Source organism: Oenanthe melanoleuca, chromosome 14 (genome assembly GCF_029582105.1).
Source record: "Oenanthe melanoleuca isolate GR-GAL-2019-014 chromosome 14, OMel1.0, whole genome shotgun sequence".
Lineage (NCBI taxonomy): Eukaryota > Metazoa > Chordata > Aves > Passeriformes > Muscicapidae > Oenanthe > Oenanthe melanoleuca.
This window is the reverse complement of record NC_079348.1, coordinates 14,510,409-14,527,263: the sequence shown is the minus strand read 5'-3', so window position 1 is coordinate 14,527,263 and position 16,855 is coordinate 14,510,409. Positions and strand designations below refer to the sequence as shown.

General features: G+C 65.2%; 4 protein-coding genes across 5 annotated transcripts; 2 read left to right on the top strand and 2 right to left on the bottom strand.

Annotated features, from left to right (window-relative positions):
* Positions 1–64: 64 nt before the first annotated feature.
* Positions 65–2,371, top strand: WDR24 (WD repeat domain 24). Its single transcript, XM_056503098.1, has 4 exons — positions 65–525; positions 600–937; positions 1,657–1,841; positions 1,959–2,371. Exons 1-4 carry the CDS (start codon positions 501–503, stop codon positions 2,125–2,127), a joined length of 717 nt encoding a protein of 238 aa, XP_056359073.1. The 5' UTR covers positions 65–500; the 3' UTR covers positions 2,128–2,371.
* Positions 2,372–2,534: 163 nt separating this feature from the next.
* Positions 2,535–4,880, top strand: JMJD8 (jumonji domain containing 8). The gene is made up of 9 exons (XM_056503097.1): positions 2,535–2,694; positions 2,772–2,855; positions 3,270–3,318; positions 3,413–3,509; positions 3,582–3,650; positions 3,718–3,837; positions 3,903–3,970; positions 4,117–4,251; positions 4,325–4,880. Exons 1-9 carry the CDS (start codon positions 2,600–2,602, stop codon positions 4,403–4,405), a joined length of 798 nt encoding a protein of 265 aa, XP_056359072.1. The 5' UTR covers positions 2,535–2,599; the 3' UTR covers positions 4,406–4,880.
* On the bottom strand, positions 4,676–8,549 carry STUB1 (STIP1 homology and U-box containing protein 1). The gene is made up of 7 exons (XM_056503101.1): positions 8,257–8,549; positions 7,173–7,371; positions 6,901–7,066; positions 6,676–6,766; positions 6,132–6,188; positions 5,900–6,016; positions 4,676–5,554 (listed from the first exon to the last, which is right to left on the bottom strand). Exons 1-7 carry the CDS (start codon positions 8,440–8,442, stop codon positions 5,429–5,431), a joined length of 942 nt encoding a protein of 313 aa, XP_056359076.1. The 5' UTR covers positions 8,443–8,549; the 3' UTR covers positions 4,676–5,428.
* A 682-nt stretch (positions 8,550–9,231) lies between these two features.
* On the bottom strand, positions 9,232–14,687 carry RHBDL1 (rhomboid like 1). 2 transcript variants are annotated; one of them, XM_056503091.1, is made up of 9 exons: positions 14,496–14,687; positions 12,470–12,628; positions 12,013–12,237; positions 11,344–11,492; positions 11,153–11,265; positions 10,808–10,908; positions 10,237–10,297; positions 9,995–10,163; positions 9,244–9,582 (listed from the first exon to the last, which is right to left on the bottom strand). In XM_056503091.1, exons 1-9 carry the CDS (start codon positions 14,532–14,534, stop codon positions 9,489–9,491), a joined length of 1,110 nt encoding a protein of 369 aa, XP_056359066.1. In that variant the 5' UTR covers positions 14,535–14,687; the 3' UTR covers positions 9,244–9,488. The 2 variants fall into 2 exon arrangements, with proteins under 2 accessions (XP_056359065.1, XP_056359066.1); XM_056503090.1 differs by having other exon boundaries at positions 9,232–10,163.
* Positions 14,688–16,855: the final 2,168 nt, after the last annotated feature.

Sequence of the window (16,855 nt, the reverse complement as noted above, 5' to 3'; positions counted from 1 at the left end):
GAGGTCTGGGAGTCAGTGAGTCAGGAGTCTCTTTGAATTCTTCGGAGAGAAATCAGAGTACAGGGAGTGAATTAAAGCCTTTGGATGGATTGGAGTATATTAAGCCACTCAGACATAAAGTAGATGTTTAAGTAGAAGTAAGTTAGCAAGTTTTAGGGTGAGTTCTAATGCTTTTAGTAAGTGAAAGGTTTCAAATGCCAGAGTAGCAGAGTGAGTTCTAGTGAAGGTTGAAACATCCTGATATCTTCAGCAAGAGGCTCCAGGCCCACAGTGGTAGGCAGGACTTAGACATAATAGAGCTATAGTAAGTGGTGGGGAACTGAACTGTGTGGCTCAGGCACAGCCTGGTGTGCTGGGCAGGACACTGGGAGGTGGATCCAGTGGTGTGATGAGCTGATTTCTCTTTCCCTGGGCACGCAGACAATGAGGAGACAGAGGGCAGCGACGTCCCTGCAGATTACCTGCTGGGAGATGTGGAGGCAGATGAGGATGACCTGTACATGATGGACCACGAGAACCCGCACGGTGAGCGCACGGGGGGACGTGTTGTCTCTCCCAGCTGGATTTTCTCCTGCTCACTCCTCCTCTTCTCCTCTCAGCTGAAGAGCAGGAATACAGCCTTCCCCAGGAAGCCTTCCCCCTGCGCCACGAGATCGTGGACAACCCATCAGCCTTGGACCACCTGCAGGACAAGGCCGACTCGCCCCACGTCAGCGGCAACGAGGCCGAGACGGTGTCGCTGACGCCCGTGGAGTCCTTCTCGCTCATCTCCATCTCCCACTCGCTCTACGAGAACCGCCTGCCCTCCGACTTCTTCAGCCCCATCGTGCGGGACACGCTGCTCTTCTACGCCGAGCAGGGCGACGTGCAGACGGCCGTGTCCGTGCTCATCGTGCTGGGGGAGCGCATCCGCAAGGAGATCGACGAGCAGACGCAGGTACAGCCCCAGGGGGAAGCACCCTGCCTTGCTGGGACCCCGTGGGATGGGATCCTGCTGGGATTGGGGCACTCCCTTCTCCTCCAGCCCCTGTCAGGCCAGCTCTAAGCCAGTGTGAGCAGCTCCAGGGTTCAGGTATCTACCCTGCCACCAGTCCTGGCAGGGACTTGAGGTGGGCACTGCAGGGCCAGGATGGGGAGGTGACCTTGCCCTGTTGATACAGGGAAGGATGCTGTTCCCCAGCGTTGCAGAGCTGTTCTCCCACTGCAGGGATCAGAAAATCACAGAATCCTTTAGGCAGGAAAAACCCTCTTAAGATCGAGTTCAACCATTCCCCCAGCACCATGTCCCCAAGTGCCATGTCAACAAAGCTTTTAGATCCCCCCCAAGGGATGGTGACTCCACCACTGCAAAGGGCAGCCTGTGCCAGTGCTTGACTACCCTTTCCATGAAGAAATTCTCCTTAATATCCAATCTAAACCTCCCCTGGCACAACTTGAGGCCATTTCCTCTTGTCCTGTCCCTTGTTCCCTGGGAGCAGAACCCAACCCCCAGCTGGCTTCACTCTCCTGTCAGATTTGTAGAGTGAGAAGGCCCCCCCACACCTCCTTTTCTCCTGGCTGAGCCCCCCAGGGGAATCTTGCCTTTGGATGCAGGGCTGGGGTCCTGAGGGGTTTCAGGGTGGATGTGGAGGCTCAGCTGTCTGTGGCTGTCCCCAGGAGCACTGGTACACGTCCTACATCGACCTGCTGCAGCGCTTCCAGCTCTGGAACATCTCCAACGAGGTGATCAAGCTGAGCACCTGCCGTGCCATCAACTGCCTCAACCAGGCTTCCACCACCCTGCACATCAACTGCAGCAACTGCAAGCGGCCCATGAGCAACAGGGGCTGGATCTGCGACAGGTGAGGGGGCCCAGAGGGGCTTGTGGGAACAGAGAGATGGGGTGGGTGCTTCTGTTCCCTCTTGTTGCCCCACCAAGGGCTCTCCCTGCCCACGCCCACCCGAATATCCCCGTGCAGGTGTCGGCAGTGTGCCAGCATGTGTGCCGTGTGTCACCACGTGGTGAAGGGGCTCTTCGTCTGGTGCCAGGGCTGCAGCCACGGCGGCCACCTGCAGCACATCATGAAGTGGCTGGAGACCAGCTCCCACTGCCCCGCCGGCTGTGGCCACCTCTGCGAGTACACCTGAGCCCCTGAGAGTGCACCTGAGCCCCCGAGAGTGCACCTGAGCCCCCCGAGAATACAGCTAACCCCCGCGCCTGCGGCGGAGTTGGCAGCGGGGTGGGGCAGGGGGTGAGCAGGGCAGGCAGCGTGCCCTGCCCGATACCCCTGGCAACGCCCTCCCTGTATTTATTTGTGTAAATAAGGGCTGGGGGTGCACCCCCTGCCCGCCCGTTTTTTACTGGATTAAAACAAACCAGCAGTTGAATCGAGCCATGACTCCTGTCTTTGCTTCGCCTGGGTGCATCCAGGCCCTGCGGTGTCCCCGGTGTCCCCATTCTGTTGTCCCATTGTGCCGGGCCCACTTTCCGCTTAATTTCCCTTAAATTGTGGTCCTTATCAGGATCCGTAGCGATGCGCCCCCTCATTGACTACGTGTACCCCGTGTGTGCGGTGCATGCCGGGAATCGTAGTTCCCGGTGTCTCCGGCGCCCGTCCCGATGGCGGCGGCGCGGCTGCTGCCGCTGCTGCTGCTGCTGCTGCCGCTGGGCTGCGTCCGGCCCGGCGCCTGCACAGACCTTCCGGACGGCGGCTGGTAAGGGCAGGGGCTGCCCTGGGACCGCTCCCTGTGCCGCTCCTTCTGCCGGTGCCGAGCGGAGTCTCCCGTTGCAGGCTGGCGGGCTCGGTGCCGGAGGAACCACGCTGCACCGTGGAGAGAGCCGATGCATCCCTCACCTACTCTCTTTTCCTGCAGCGGTACGGGGGACCGGGCTAACGGGGAGGGGCGGGGGGAACTCGGGGGACAGACCCTGGGGTCGCGGGGGAGAACCTGGGGAAAGGTGGTCGGGACCGATCCCGGTGTCCCAGGGGTGGTTTGGAGCCAGTCCCGGTGTTCCGGGATGCGTCAGTGCCGGTCCCGGTGTCCCGGGATGGGTCAGTGCCGGTCCCGGTGTCCCGGGATGTGTCGGTGCTGCTCCCGGTGTCCCGGGATGGGTCGGTGCCGGTCCCGGTGTCCCGGGATGGGTCGGTGCCGGTCCCGGTGTTCCGGGATGCGTCAGTGCTGCTCCCGGTGTCCCGGGATGGGTCGGTGCTGGTTCCGGTGTCCCGGGATGGGTCAGTGCCGGTCCCCGTGCTCCGCCCTCGCGGGACCCCGCTGGATGCTGCCCCTAGGTTCGCCTTCTCCCGGCCAGTGATTCTCGGTGGGGTCACGGATAATTCGGTGAGTGCCGGAGGGGACAGAGGATTCCGGGTGGGAACCTCCCGGTGCCCCGGGAGCGGCAGCATCATCCCGCTCCCTGCGCTCCATCCCGCAGGCGTTCCGAGCCCTCTGCACCCGGGAGAAGCTGCTGGCGGCGTTCGGGCCCTTCCCGGTGCGGCTCAGCACGGCCAACACCTACTCGTACCGCAAAGGTGAGCGCGGGGCCGTGCCCGGCCGCGGGGGAGCCGCTTCCCCGCTCACCCCTCGTCCCTCCGTTCCCGCAGTGGATGTGCCGTTCCAGGAGTACGTGGAGCACCTGCTGAAGCCGCAGGACCCGGCCCAGCTGGGCAGCGGTGGGTAGCGCTGTCCCCTCCCCGCAGCCCCGTCCCCTCGCCGGGCTCAGCTCCCGTGTCCCCCCAGACACCCTCTACTTCTTCGGGGACAACAACTTCACCGAGTGGGGCCCCCTCTTCCAGCACTACGTGCCCCCTCCCTTCCGCATCCCGGGCACCAGCCCCGCCTACAGCTTTGGGATCGCAGGTGGGTGTGGGGACTGGGCCGGGACTGGGGGCTCTCCCCAGCACCAACCCCCGGTTCCACCGCAGGCTCAGGCTCTGGCGTTCCCTTCCACTGGCACGGCCCTGGTTTCTCCGAGGTGATTTTCGGCAGGAAGGTGAGAACTTAGCCCTAGGGGAAGGATCTGGGGAGGGGGGAGAGACAAACATGCCCCTAACAGGTGTCCCTGGGGAAGGCCCCCTGGGGCTGAGCCCGAGGGGCTGGAGGGGAATTGGGAGGGGATGTGCCCCCGGTGTTTTCCAGCGCTGGTTTCTGTACCCGCCGGATAAAACCCCACACTTCCACCCCAACGAGACGACGCTGGCCTGGCTCCAGCACACCTATCCCACCCTGCCACCGGCCCAGCGCCCGCTGGAGTGCACCCTGCACCCGGGGGAGGTGAGTCCAGGGGCTGCAGGGGACCCCAGGCTTCCCAGCCACAGCCCTGGGACCCCACTGGTGTCTCCTGCAGGTGCTGTACTTCCCTGACCGCTGGTGGCACGCCACGCTCAACCTGGACACCAGCGTCTTCATCTCCACCTTCCTGGGCTAGGGCTGGCAGGGACAAGGACACGTCACCAGCATGCCAGCCAGGGCAGGAGCCCCAGCTCCTGCCACCCTCAGGGAAAGGCAACTGGTACTGGGACCAACTGCCTGAGAAAGTTCTGGTTTTTACTGGTCTTTATCCTCCCCCTTGGATTAAAGTTGTTCTACTGAAGCACACTGTGTTGCCACATCCCTGGAGCAAACCTGGTCCTCATGGGATGGCACCAATCCCCAAGCCAGGATATCCCCAGAAATGGCTGCTGTGAGCAACTCCAGATCCTTTTCCACATTTATTGCTGAATTTTTTTTATTCTTTTTATATATATTTTTTTAAATGGACATTGGCAAACTTCCAGAGGGCGCTCAAAAGCCAGGCAGGCCATCGGCCAACCAAAACGCTGGAATCTCAGTTGAATGCAAATCTGTTGGTTATCTTTTGTGGGGTTTTTAAGGGATTTCATTAAAAGGAACAAGAACTTTAACCCAGGTGGTTGTTCTTAGGAAGCCACAGTCCCAGTGGGGAAGGGGAGGTGGGAAGCAGTCCCTTCCAGCCCTGGGGCAGTTGTTTCCCAGGGAAAGCCAGAGGGTGCGTCAGCATCCCAGCAAGTGGCTGTTTACTGGGAAGAGGACCCAACCCTGGCCAGGCAGGAGGTGGAAGGAGGAGGAACAACTCTAAACACAGGGAAGGACGGGGCTCTGGGTGCTCATCCCAGCAAGCTCCCTGTGGCAATCCCTGGAGCAGGACGTGCTCTTGGGGACTGTGGCTGCCCTGGCTGAGGGGGTGATGGACATGATGGTGAGGCCACTGCCGAGGAGCCAGCATTCCAAGCCCCAGGCTCTCTTGGAGCCGGAGAGGGGAGCCAGGGAGCCGTGGTGCCCGCCCAGCTCCTCGGGAAGGGACATGGTGACGTGCCCTCGCCCAGCGCCAGGCCTGGGGCAGCTGGGGCGGAGGGGGAACAGCCGGAGAGCGAGTAAGGCGTGGTGCCAGCCCAGGGAGAGCCAGCTGTGCCAGGGCCAGGCCCCCGGCCCCTCAGTAATCCTCCACCCAGCCGTTCTCCGAGATGAAGGCGTCTATCACCTCCTTCATGGCGAGGTTGGGGATCAGCTGGTCCTGGGTCAGGGGACTCCGCGTCACCGGGTCGAAATGACCCACGCGCTGCAGGGAGGAGGCGCAGGGGAACCGGTTACTCCACGTGCCCGGGCTCAGCCCCGAGGTGCAGGTGGCTCTGAGGCCAGCACCGTGTGGCATCTGGCCCAGCAGCCAGGAGAGCCCCTCACAGGTGCCTCCCAACAGGATGAGGGCAGGTCAAGGTGCAAGACCCCTGCCAAGAGCCACCCCCGCTTTGGGCAGGGCCTGGCAGCACCTGCTCCACAGGGAGCTGCCCGGGCAGGTAACTGGGACCAAACCCAAGGAGCCTGCAGAGCCCTGAGTTAAGCAAAAAGATGCCTTCCCACCCGGGCAACATGGTGGGAAAGCCCCCTGCCCCTGGCCTGGCAGTACCTGGAGATGCTCCTCAATGTCCTTCCTGTCGTAGGTGATCCCGCTGGGCGTGATGCAGGGCTCTCTCATCAGCTCAAAACTGATCTTCCCACACAGGTAGTCAGGGATGTCCCGCTTCTGGCTCGAGAGAGGCACAGCTGGGTCAGGAAAGAGGGCTGGGAGGTGGTGCTGGCTCAGAGGGGGAGCAGGGTACACAGCAGGTTTACAGGAGCACAGGCTGGGCTGCACTCACCTTCCTCTTCTCATCCACTTGGGAGAAGAGCTCGTCCATGTCTGCCAGGTATTTGTCCTGAAAGAGAAGCCTTTGAGAATAAGAGGGCCCTGGTGTGCAGGGGCTGCAGGTCCCCAGGGAGAGCCACAAAGCCAGGTCCTCAGTGGCACCTCTGCCTATGCAGCTCATGGCTGAACCTGGCAAGAGTGATCCAGCTTAAAAATAACCTTCCTTTGTGAGGGCCTATATTTATCTGGGATTAGTCCCCAGCACACAGACCCACATGTGGCCAAGAGCCACTTGTGTTTCCTCAGCGAACAACAGGCACAGCAGGCGTCACCACTGCCAGGCTGGGACAAGAGGTGACAGAGCAGGGGAAGAAGTCATGGAGGGACACAGCAGCCCTGCAGTGATAGCTTGAGCTATAGAATTAAGGCTACTGTGCTGTGTCCCTAGGCCTCCTAGCTTTCAACTGCACAGCTGCAGCTCTGCAGCTTTCCTGGCTGCAGCAGAGCATGAGGATGGGGATGAGGATGGGATGAGGAAGTCCCCAGCTCCCACTCACGTGTTTGGCCTCGATGCTGGCCAGCTGCACACGGCCCCGGCTCTCGTCCGTGTTCTCCTCCTGCTGAGTCTTTCGGCACTCTGCCAGCTCCCTAGGACAGAGTGGGAGATCAGGAGGATGGGGGGACATTGTCGCAGCATTCCCTGCTGCAGGGCTCTGCAGAGGCACCTCACAGAGCTGTGACAGCCTGGTGGCACTAAAACAGCCTTCCAGGTGCCCTGTTACCTCTCCTTCTCGGCCACGATCAGCTTGGTCAGGTGGGAGTGCAGCTCGTTCTCCTGGTTGATCCTCTTCTCCTCGATGCTGTTCCAGCGCTTCTTCTTGGCGATGCGCAGCGCGCTGGGGATGTCGTCCCCGAAATTCAGCCGCTGTTCCTTGGCCAGGTTGTAGGCTGAGGAGAGAAGGGGCACCTCAGAGGCAGTGGCAGCGTCCCCGTCGCCATCCTGGCCCTTTCCCAGCAGACAGGAGCAGGGGGCAGCGGCAGCGTGCCCGCTCACCTCTCTGCAGGTTGGCGATGGCCTCGTCGTAGTTTTCCATCTCCATCTGGCACTGGCCCAGGAAGAAGTGAGCCTTGACAGACTGCCCGTCCAGCTCCAGCGCCCGCTTGCAGTCGGCCAGCGCCTTGTCGTGCTGCTGCATCTTCAGGTAGCACAGGGCCCGGTTGGTGTAGTACACGGCCACCAAGGGGTTCCGGTTCTGCGGGGACAGGCCCATGTTGGTGGCGGCAGGGCCAGGACGTGCCGGTGACAGCCGGGTGACAGCCGGGTGACAGCCGGGTGACTCGGTGAGCCAGCGCAGCGCTGTCACCCTGGGCAGGGAGGGCCAGCAGTGCCAGCGGGGCGTGCACCCCGTGGGGAGGTGCTGGGATGGATTGGGGACAGGCTGGGGCTGGTCCCCATAGGGCAGCCGATGTCCCTGCCCCCAGAGGGGACTGGCACCCCTGGCACCTTGACTCTGCCAGGGTGGGTCTGCCCTACCCAGGACAGCCTAGGGACAGAGCAGGGTTTAGGGGAAACAGGCTCGGGCTGGGGTGTAGAGCAGTCTAGCTTGGAGCTGGGTAGGGGAGAGGATGGGCTGGGGGTGTCCAAGTCCAGAGGGGGGGCCAGGGAGTTGCCTAGGCCCAGGCCCAGGAGGCCCAGAGCTGTGTCCAGCCCACCCCAGGAGGTGCCAGGCCCAGTGAGGGAACAGTGTCCTGATTAACTCGGGGGTATCTTGGCCAGGCCCGGAGGAATAAGAGCCCAGCCCAAGCAAGTTCCACCCCGGTGATATCCAGGCGGGGCTCGGGAGATGTCCAGGCTGGGGGCAGGCCCATCTCGCGGGAGTCAAGGCCAGGTGCGTGGAGGCGGTGTCCCGTCCCATCCCATCCCCGGGGATCCCATCCCAGGGCTGGCCAGGCCAGGTCCGGCAGGGTGTCCAGGCCAAGGGGCAGGTTCCAGCCTGGGCTCATCGCGGCCAGCAGGGAGGCTGGTGTGTCCCGTCCCCGGGGATCCCGTCCCGAGGGTACCCGGGCCAGGCCCTTGGGGACGTCGGTGCGGTGTTCCCTCCCCGGTGCTCCCGTCCGGGGCCGCCGCCGGGACTCACGATGGCGCGGCCGTAGCAGGCGGCGGCCTCGGGGTACTTGCGGCCGCCGAAGAGCCGGTTCCCCTGCTCCTTGTGCTCCTGCGCGCTGTGGCTCTTCTCGGGGCTGCCGCCGCCCGCGCCCCCCGCGCCCGGCCCGGCCGCGCCGGGTCCCGCCGCGCCGCCCTCGCGCTCCTCCTTGCCCTTCATGGCGCGGCCCGGGCCGGCGCTGGGGCCGCGGCTCCGCTGGCTCGGGCGGCCCCGGCGGCTCCGGCTGCGCCGCTCCGGCCGCGCACTGCGACAGCGCCGCTTCCGGGGCGGGGCCGCGCGGGGCGGGCAGCCAATGGGGCGGGGGCTGTGAGGGGCGGGGCTAAAGAGGGGCGGGGTCTGTGGGGGTGGGGGTGGCGAGCCCAGAAGGGGCGGGGCCAAGGAGAGGAGGGCATTGGGGCGTGGTCAGAGATGTGTGGGCGTGGTCTGTTGAGTGGGCGTGGTCTGGGTGTGTTTGTGGGATTGAATGGGGGATGGATGGATGGATGGATGGATGGATGGATGGATGGATGGATGGATGGATGGATGGATGGATGGATGGATGGATGGATGGATGGATGGATGGATGGATTGAGGTGGGGTTTGCTGGGAGCTGTGCGTACAGAAAGGTGCAGGAGGGGTGTTGGGGGTGCGGGGAGGGGAGGACACGGAGCTGGTGGGGCTGGGGGTGCAGGGGGTGTGAGCGGGGGGGCTCGGCTGCTGGGTGCGCTGCGGCGGGCGGGGCTGGATGCGGGTTCAGCCGAACCCCCCCGCACACATGTGCCCCCCGCGCTGCCAGCCCCGCGGGGCTCAGCCGGGTGCCGCTTCACTTATCCCGGAGTTTTCTGCTCCAGTAAGTCCCGACGCCGGCTGTGCCCCCCCGGGCCAGCCAGCCCCGGCACCCGCACTGCCTCCCAGCAGGGATGGGGGGCACCCCAGAACCCCCTCCCGCGACAGAGACACGAGCCCCAGCAGTGTGCAAAATATTTATTTATACTCCAAAAAGGTCCGGGGGGGGGTCAGAGCGGGGATCCCCCCGCGCCCCCATCCCGAGGCCAGCCGCTGTCCCGGGAGGGCGGCTGGCAGCAAAGCGGGGGGGCCGGGGCGCGGGGAGGGGGGGCTGTGCCGCCGAGGGCACCGCCAAAATGAGTTGTGCCGGTCTCAGCTGATTCCTGCCGGGCTCTCCCCATAGCCTTCTCTTTTTTTATTCCTCTTTCTTTTATTTATATTTATTTTGGCGTAGAAAAATAAATCGCTCCTCTTTTGGCACCAGTCCTTCGTGTGAAAGTGCAGGTCCTGGGGGGCAAGGAAGCGGCCCCCACCCTGGAAAGGGGGTACAGGAGCCAGCGGGGGGTCCCCCTCATTGGGCTCCTTCCCGAGGGGCGCGTTCCGAGCCCTGCGGCACCCCGGGGGGGTTGGCGGTGCCGGGGCAGGGCTGAAGCATCCTTTGGGGACGGGGCTGCAGCGGGGGGCGGCGGGGGACGTTCGGGGGGGCGGGGGGCGGCGCGTTCGCTTAGCACCGAGGGGGCAGGCGGGCGGGGGGTGGCCTGTCCCCATGTCACGCGCGGGGACCCCCCCAGCCCCTCCACCGGGCCTGGAAAACAACCCACCCGCAGGGGCGGGGCGGGGGGGCTACGGCGGCGGGGGGATCTGTGCCCCCAGCAGGTCGTAGGCGAAGATGTTCCAGAAGACGGCGAAGAGCAGGAAGGTGCCGTAGGACAGCAGCAGCACCCACCAGCCGCACTGGTCCTGCAGGCTCTCCTCGTAGCTGCGCAGGATGGTCAGCCCCATGCTGATGCCCACGATGGCCCCCGCCAGGTGCGCCATGAAGCTGGGCTGGGGGCCCGAGGCCGGCAGCGGCGGCGAGAAGCGGAGCCACACGGCGCGACCAACCTCGGAGCTCACTGCGGGACAGGCGGCAGCTGCTGAGCCCGCCCGGGGCCAGCACGGCCGGGGGAGCGGGGGACGGCTACTCACTGCACACCAGCGCCAGCACCATCCGCAGCAGCTTGTAGGGACAGCGCATCCCGGCCCAGTTCTGCGGGGAGGGCGGAGGGATGGGTGGATGGATGGATGGATGGATGGATGGATGGATGGATGGATGGATGGATGGATGGATGGATGGAAGGAGAGATGATGGGCTGGCACCAGCGATGCTCCAGCACCGAGGAGGGGCTGCTGCCAGAGCCGCTGGAGTGCCCCACGCAGCCCCCTCAGGTCCCTGCTCCTCCCCATGGTGCCACCCAAGGTGGTTCCCCTGTGACAGTGCCGCTCCTAATGCCACCCCACAGCATCCCCCACAGTGCTGCCCACACCACAGTGCCAAGCACCCCACAGTGCCACAGCTCCCCCCCAGTGTCACACATGGCTGCCCACCCCACAGTGCCAGCCACCCCATGGCATCCCTTGCTCATGTCCCACCACCTTGCCCAGCCTGCAGATAGCTCCCACCCCATCGTCACCCCATGGCATTCCCCACCGTGCTGTCCACCCTACAGAGCCACCCACCCCCTGTCCCCCCTCTGTGTCCCCTCGTCCCCTGGCTGACCATGACCACGTTGGCGAGGTGAGCAGAGCAGAGGGCGTAGACCCCCCCCGAGCCCCCGACCAGGGGGGCTCTCATGTCCGTGATGGAGACGGTGAGGGAGCCTGGGGACACAGACAGAGCTCAGCATGGGGGCTTAATTATTGTCTACATTAATTAATTACGGCCTGCATTGCCCCCCAGCCCGCAGCCAAGTGATGCTGGCACTGCAGGTGGCAGCACCCCTACCAAACCCGGCATGCACCTCCCCGTGCCGCCTTGGGCTGGTGACAGGGACCCGTGGGGAATGGGGACAGTCCCCCAGGGAGCACCCACCTGCCAGGACCCCGCCCCCCGGGGAGCACCCACCTGCCAGGACCCCGGCCAGGTAGAGGAAGCTGATGCGCAGGATGCCGTGCACCATCTCCAGGGGCACCCCGATCATCAGCTGCAGGAGGGCGTTGAACCCCAGCTGCTCCAGCCTGCCCGGGCACAGGAGGGGACAGGCTCAGCCTGCACAGCCCCGGGGTGTCCCCGCTGTCCCCCCCGGCAGCACCTACCCCACGTGCATGAACATGTAGGTGAGGAAGCGCCAGGCGCGCGCCCGGTGCCCGGGGTGATAGACCAGGGGGCTCTTCATGTACTCGGGGTGGTAGGTCTGCAGCACCCACTTGTTCAGCCGGGCCCCGTAGCACAGGAACACGATGATCTGTGACAAACCCCGTGGCTGTCACCCCCTTCACCCCACATCCGAGCCCCACAGGGGCACCAGGATGTCACAGCTTGGGGCCACCCATCCCCACTGCCCTGGGTCTGAGTCCCACATATGGGCACAAGGATATCACTAACGGGGTCCTCCATCCCTCCACCCCAGATGTGAGCCCCTCAAGGGCACCAGGACGTCACAACTGGGGTCAATCATCTCCTCTGTCCCGGGTCTTAGCCCCACCATGGACACCAAAACATCACAACGGGGGGCACCCAACCCTTCACCCCATATCTGAGCCCCTCTGTGCCACCAGAACATCACAACGGGGGTCACCCAGCCCCATTGCCCCAGGTGTGAGTCACCCACGTGGGCACAAAGATGTCACATCCGGGGTCACACACCCCCTCGTGTCAGCTCTGAGCCCCGCTGTGTGCACCAGGAGCTCAGAACCAGGCTCACCCATCCTGTCTGATCCCTGCCGAGCTCTCCAGGGCCCTCCAGCCAGGACCACGCCCCGTACCTGGGTGAGAGTGACGGCTGCCATGAAGACGGGGGGCGGGCAGGTGCGGTGCTGGTAGAAATACCAGCGCCGGTCCATCTCGCAGGGCAGGATCTCGTAGGCCACGTAGCGGACGAAGCGTTTGTAGATGCCGAGGCCGGTCTCGTCCAGCAGGACGTCGCGGGGCAGCGCCCGCTGCCCGTTGGCGATGGCGCGCTTGAAGCTGCTGGAGCGCTTGCTGCTGATCTGCGGAGAGAGGCCGCGCCCGCGGGGGCGGCTCGGGACGCACGGCCTGGGGCCACCCCCTGCCCGGACACCCCCTGCCCGGCCACCCCCCGGGCCACTACGAGCCACCCGAGGCCACGCCGCCATCCCACTCCAGGGCGGTCCCTGCGGACCGCCGGTGTCTGCCCCCCTCCCCAGGGGCACAGGGAGGTGCCCGGTGCCCACCCCGTCCCTGCGGCCGCCCGGCACTGACCAGGTCTACCAGCTCCTGATAGCAGACCTGCCCCTCGTCGTTGCCCTGTGCCAGGGCCACCAGCATGTCGAGCTTGGCGGGGTCCAGGGGCAGCTCATGGCTGTGCACCAGGCTGGCGAACGTCTCCACCCCGATGAAGCCGGTGTTTTCGGGGTCGAGCTGCGGGGCACGGCACGGAGCATCACCGGCATGCCGGGGCTGTGTCCCTGGTGTCCCTGTGCCTCACGGCTGGCTCCGCGACACCTGTCCCTGCCCCTGCGAGGGGCACCGCAGCCTGCAGCCCCCCGGATCGTGCCCCTGTGCCACGCCGGTGCCCCGTGCCGTGCCGCTGTCCCCGTCTCCCCGCCGCTCAGCCAACACTCTCCCACTCAGTTATTTCTCGCCGCCAGCAGCCTGCCAGCCAGGAAGCCACCAAGCTAAACACACGCGCAGCCCTGGCACCAGCCTCCTCCTCCTCCTCCTCCTCTTCTCCTCCTCCTCCTCCTCCCGCTCCTCCCGCCGCCCTTGCCGCCGGCCGCTGGGATCCACCGGGGCACCCTGTGCCATCCCCGGGGCTCCCAGAGCGGGCCGGGCATCCTGAGCCCTCCAGGGACAGCGCAGCACGGGCACCCAGCACCACGGGGTACCCGAAGTGGGACTGCTGATGGAGACAGGGAGCCCAGGATGGCACAGGAGGGCGGAGATGGGGAGAGGGCACCCGCGGCCAGAGCGCAGCCTCTGAATCACCCCGAAGTAGTGTGGGGTTTGCTCCTTGCTTCTGCAGGGAGAGGAGCCTCATCCTCGTGGGATGGGCAGGGAAGGGAGTGTTGGGACATGGGATCGTGTCCCCACCCGGTGGGCACCCTGTCCCTGTTCCCAGGAAACAGCCACAGCCTCTTTCCCGCGGGGTTTGCCTGCCCGGGGCGGGTGCAGGGTGGGATGAGGGGTTCAGGCAGCACTTGCAACCTCTCAGCAGCCGCCAGCCCATGGGAGCAGCCCCAGCCGGTGTCACCCGTGTCCCTGCCCCACACCCGTCACCCCACAGGCTCCACGTGTGTGTGGTCACGCCGGGACCCGGCACACGCTGTCCCCATGCTGAGCCACCGGCCCCAAGAGCGCTGTCAGCAGCCAGGGAGCCCCTCTCTGCTTTTGGGGTGCATCTCCCTCCACCCCAAACTCACTGGAACCGCAGGACCCCCGGGAAGGGCCCAATCCCCAGCCCAGCCCTCGCAGCACTTCTCATTCCCGGGAAAGCTGCTGCTCATTCCCGAAGAGCTCGGGTTCACATGGAGTCCCTGTGCCCGAGGGTGGGGTGACACGGGGGACAGCAGCGCAGCTCCCGGGCTGGGGGACTCAGCCAAGGTCATGGAAACAGCGGGGGGCGAGTGGGGGAACAGATAATTTTCCTGAATCCCAAGAAATTCCTTCCCCGAGGCCGGGGGAGAGCCGCCAGCTGGGCCAGGGCTGGCTGGGGATGGAGGGACGAGGCGATGGAGCTCAAGGGGGGCTGGTGGGGGCCCGGGGGCAGCGGGTGGGAACCTCTCGAGTCCCCGTCGCGCCGCGAGCAGAGCCCCACGCCACGCAGCGCTGATGCTCCACGGCCTCATCCCGCAATCAGGTCACGGGGGTGGGTGCAGACCCCCGCCTCGCCGGCGGGACCGAGCCCACGGCACCCCCGGGGCTCCATCCCGCCCCCAGAGCCCGCCGGCCGCGCTGGGGCTCCGTGCCCAGCACCCCTCGTCCTTGAGGCAGCACCGGGCAGGATCCGACCCGGCGCTGGCGGAGGGAGAGGCCACAAGTGAGATGAGTGGCGCGTTCTCAGCGGCACAAGGGGGGGGTCGGTCCCGCAGGGCGGCGATGGGGGGCACCGAGGGAGGCTGCCGGGGGGTGGCACGGCTGCCGGGGCCGCCCTGGGTGGGCAGCGCTGCCCGCTGCGCGCCCGCCGTGCCCGGTGCGTGCGAGCATCCCCGCCCCCGGTAGCGATGCCCGGTGTCCGGCGGCCCCCCCGAGCGCAGCCCCGTGCCCGGTGCCCCCCGGGCGGCCTCACCTGCTCCTGGATGAGCTGCAGCAGGGAGCTCCTGTCCATGCACCCGGCGGGCGGAGGGCTCCGCCGCTCCCCCGCGCCCGGGGCCGGCGAGCCGGGCAGGGGAGCGGCGCGGGCGGCGGGGGCGGCGGCGGGGGCGGCTCTCCCCGCCAGCCCCGCGTTGCGGCGGGCCCGGGAGCGAGCGGCGAGCGGCGGCGCCGGGAGCCGCCGATGGCAGCGGGGCGACGGCGGCGGCGGGGGCGGGAGCGGAGCCGAGCGGAGCCGCCCCCGCCGCAGCGCGCGGCGCAGCGCCCCCCCCGCCCCGCACCCCCCGCCGCCGCCGCCGCGCGGGGAACCGGGACCCGCCCCGCCCCGCCCCGCCGGCAGCGCCGGGACACGGCCCAGGGCACGGCCGGGACCGGCACCCGCCGCTCGCAGCACGGGATGGTGCCGGCACCCCGCTACGGCTGCGGGCATCGCCGTACAGGTACCTGCATCCCAGTATGGGAACCTGCATCCCAGTACAGGTACCTGCATTCCGTATGGGAACCTGCATCCCAGTACGGGAACCTGCATCCCAGGACGGGAACCTGCATCCCAGTATGGGAACCTGCATCCCAGGACGGGAACCTGCATCCCAGGACGGGTACCTGCATCCCAGTATGGGAACCTGCATCCCGGTATGGGAACCTGCATCCCAGTACGGGAACCTGCATCCCAGTATGGGAACCTGCATCCCAGGACGGGTACCTGCATCCCAGGACGGGTACCTGCATCCCAGTATGGGAACCTGCATCCCAGTATGGGAACCTGCATCCCAGGACGGGAACCTGCATCCCGATATGGGAACCTGCATCCCAGTATGGGAACCTGCATCCCGGTATGGGAACCTGCATCCCAGTACGGGAACCTGCATCCCAGTACGGGAACCTGCATCCCGGTATGGGAACCTGCATCCCAGTACGGGAACCTGCATCCCAGTACGGGAACCTGCATCCCAGGACAGAAACCAGCATCCCGATACGGGAACCTGCATCTCAGTACAAAGAACCAGCAACCCAGTACAGAAACCAGTGTCCCAGTATGGGGTCATACATCCCAGTACAGAAACCTGCATCCCAGTATGGGAGCCTACATTCCAGTCCAGCTGTTGGCATCCTGGTGCTGGTACCCACATCCCAGTATGGTAACTACATCCTGGTGTGGCATCTGCATCCCAGTGTGGTATCTACATCCCAGTATTGGCACCCACATCCCAGTATTTGCACCCACATCCCAGTACAGGTACCCACATCCTGGCCCAGTACCTGCATCCCAGAACAGCTCTGTGCATCCTGGTGTGGGCACCTGCATCCTTCTCCCCACAGCCCAGCACTGATACTCACATCCTTGTATGGGACCTGGATCCTGGTATGATTCCTACATCCCAGTAGAGGATCTGCATCTTGGAATGGGAACCTGTATTCCATTTCCAGTACTGCATCCCAGTACAGGTACATGGATTCCAGTAGCCACATCCTGGTACGTGGTTTTGCAGCTGCCCCCTGCTAGAGGAATCCATATTCTGGTACAGCACCTGCATCCCAGAATGGACATCAGCATCCCAGAATGGACACCAGTATCCCAGAATGGGCATCAGCATCCCAGAAGGGGCATCAGCATCTCAGAATGGACACCAGTATCCCAGAATGGACACCAGTATCCCAGAATGGACACCAGTATCCCAGAAGGGGCATCAGCATCCCAGAATGGGCATCAGCATCCCAGAATGGACACCAGCATCTCAGAATGGATGAATCTGTTGAATCTGGCACAGGTGACTGCAAACATTCCCTCCACCCTGTCCCTGCCCCCACAGGCCAGCACAGTCCGGGTACATCCCCCATGGCAGGGGGGCCACAGAGCCTCCAGTGCTGTGCCCTGTCCCAGCACAGTGCTCATGGAACAGCCTGGCACTGGGTCCCTGCGACTGGCACCTTCATGTGACGTGCCCAGTGTCACCCAGGCCAGGCTGCCCTGGATCCCTGGCAGGGCAGGGGTGCCCCTGGACCCCTCCTTGGTACCATCCTCACTTCTCAGCCCCACTGAGGGTGCCCAGGGTGTGCTGTGCTCCCCAGCCTGACCAGGCTCCTTCCCTGGGGACCGTGTGTGGCCATGGCCCTGCCACGCGTGTCCCCCGCCCTCAGCCGTGTCTGTCCCAGCTCTGAGTGCTATTAATACCCAGCAGGCACGTGGGCCCGCAGCTCCCGTGGGATCCAGCCTGGTTTGGAGTCACCAGGGAGCACCGCGTGTCCCGCCCGCCTTGGAATCGCCTCCTCTGCCCCGCACGGCAGCGCCAGCCGTGTGCCCCATCCCTGTCCCCCGGCTGCCGTGTGGGAAGGGTC

Coding starts and splice junctions, on each gene's coding strand:
- WDR24 (XM_056503098.1), top strand. CDS start 501: ATGATGGACCACGAGAACCCGCACG. Junction 526..599: donor GGACCACGAGAACCCGCACG/GTGAGCGCACGG, acceptor TTCTCCTCTCAG/CTGAAGAGCAGGAATACAGC. Junction 938..1,656: donor AGATCGACGAGCAGACGCAG/GTACAGCCCCAG, acceptor GGCTGTCCCCAG/GAGCACTGGTACACGTCCTA.
- JMJD8 (XM_056503097.1), top strand. CDS start 2,600: ATGGCGGCGGCGCGGCTGCTGCCGCTGCTGCTGCTGCTGCTGCCGCTG. Junction 3,510..3,581: donor CACCTACTCGTACCGCAAAG/GTGAGCGCGGGG, acceptor CCGTTCCCGCAG/TGGATGTGCCGTTCCAGGAG. Junction 3,971..4,116: donor AGGTGATTTTCGGCAGGAAG/GTGAGAACTTAG, acceptor GGTGTTTTCCAG/CGCTGGTTTCTGTACCCGCC.
- STUB1 (XM_056503101.1), bottom strand. CDS start 8,442: ATGAAGGGCAAGGAGGAGCGCGAGGGCGGCGCGGCGGGACCCGGCGCG. Junction 6,189..6,675: donor CCAGCATCGAGGCCAAACAC/GTGAGTGGGAGC, acceptor CTTCTCTTTCAG/GACAAATACCTGGCAGACAT. Junction 6,017..6,131: donor AAGTGGATGAGAAGAGGAAG/GTGAGTGCAGCC, acceptor CTCTCGAGCCAG/AAGCGGGACATCCCTGACTA.
- RHBDL1 (XM_056503090.1), bottom strand. CDS start 14,534: ATGGACAGGAGCTCCCTGCTGCAGCTCATCCAGGAGCAG. Junction 12,629..14,495: donor TGCAGCTCATCCAGGAGCAG/GTGAGGCCGCCC, acceptor CGTGCCCCGCAG/CTCGACCCCGAAAACACCGG. Junction 10,298..10,807: donor ACCTCGCCAACGTGGTCATG/GTCAGCCAGGGG, acceptor CCCTCCCCGCAG/AACTGGGCCGGGATGCGCTG.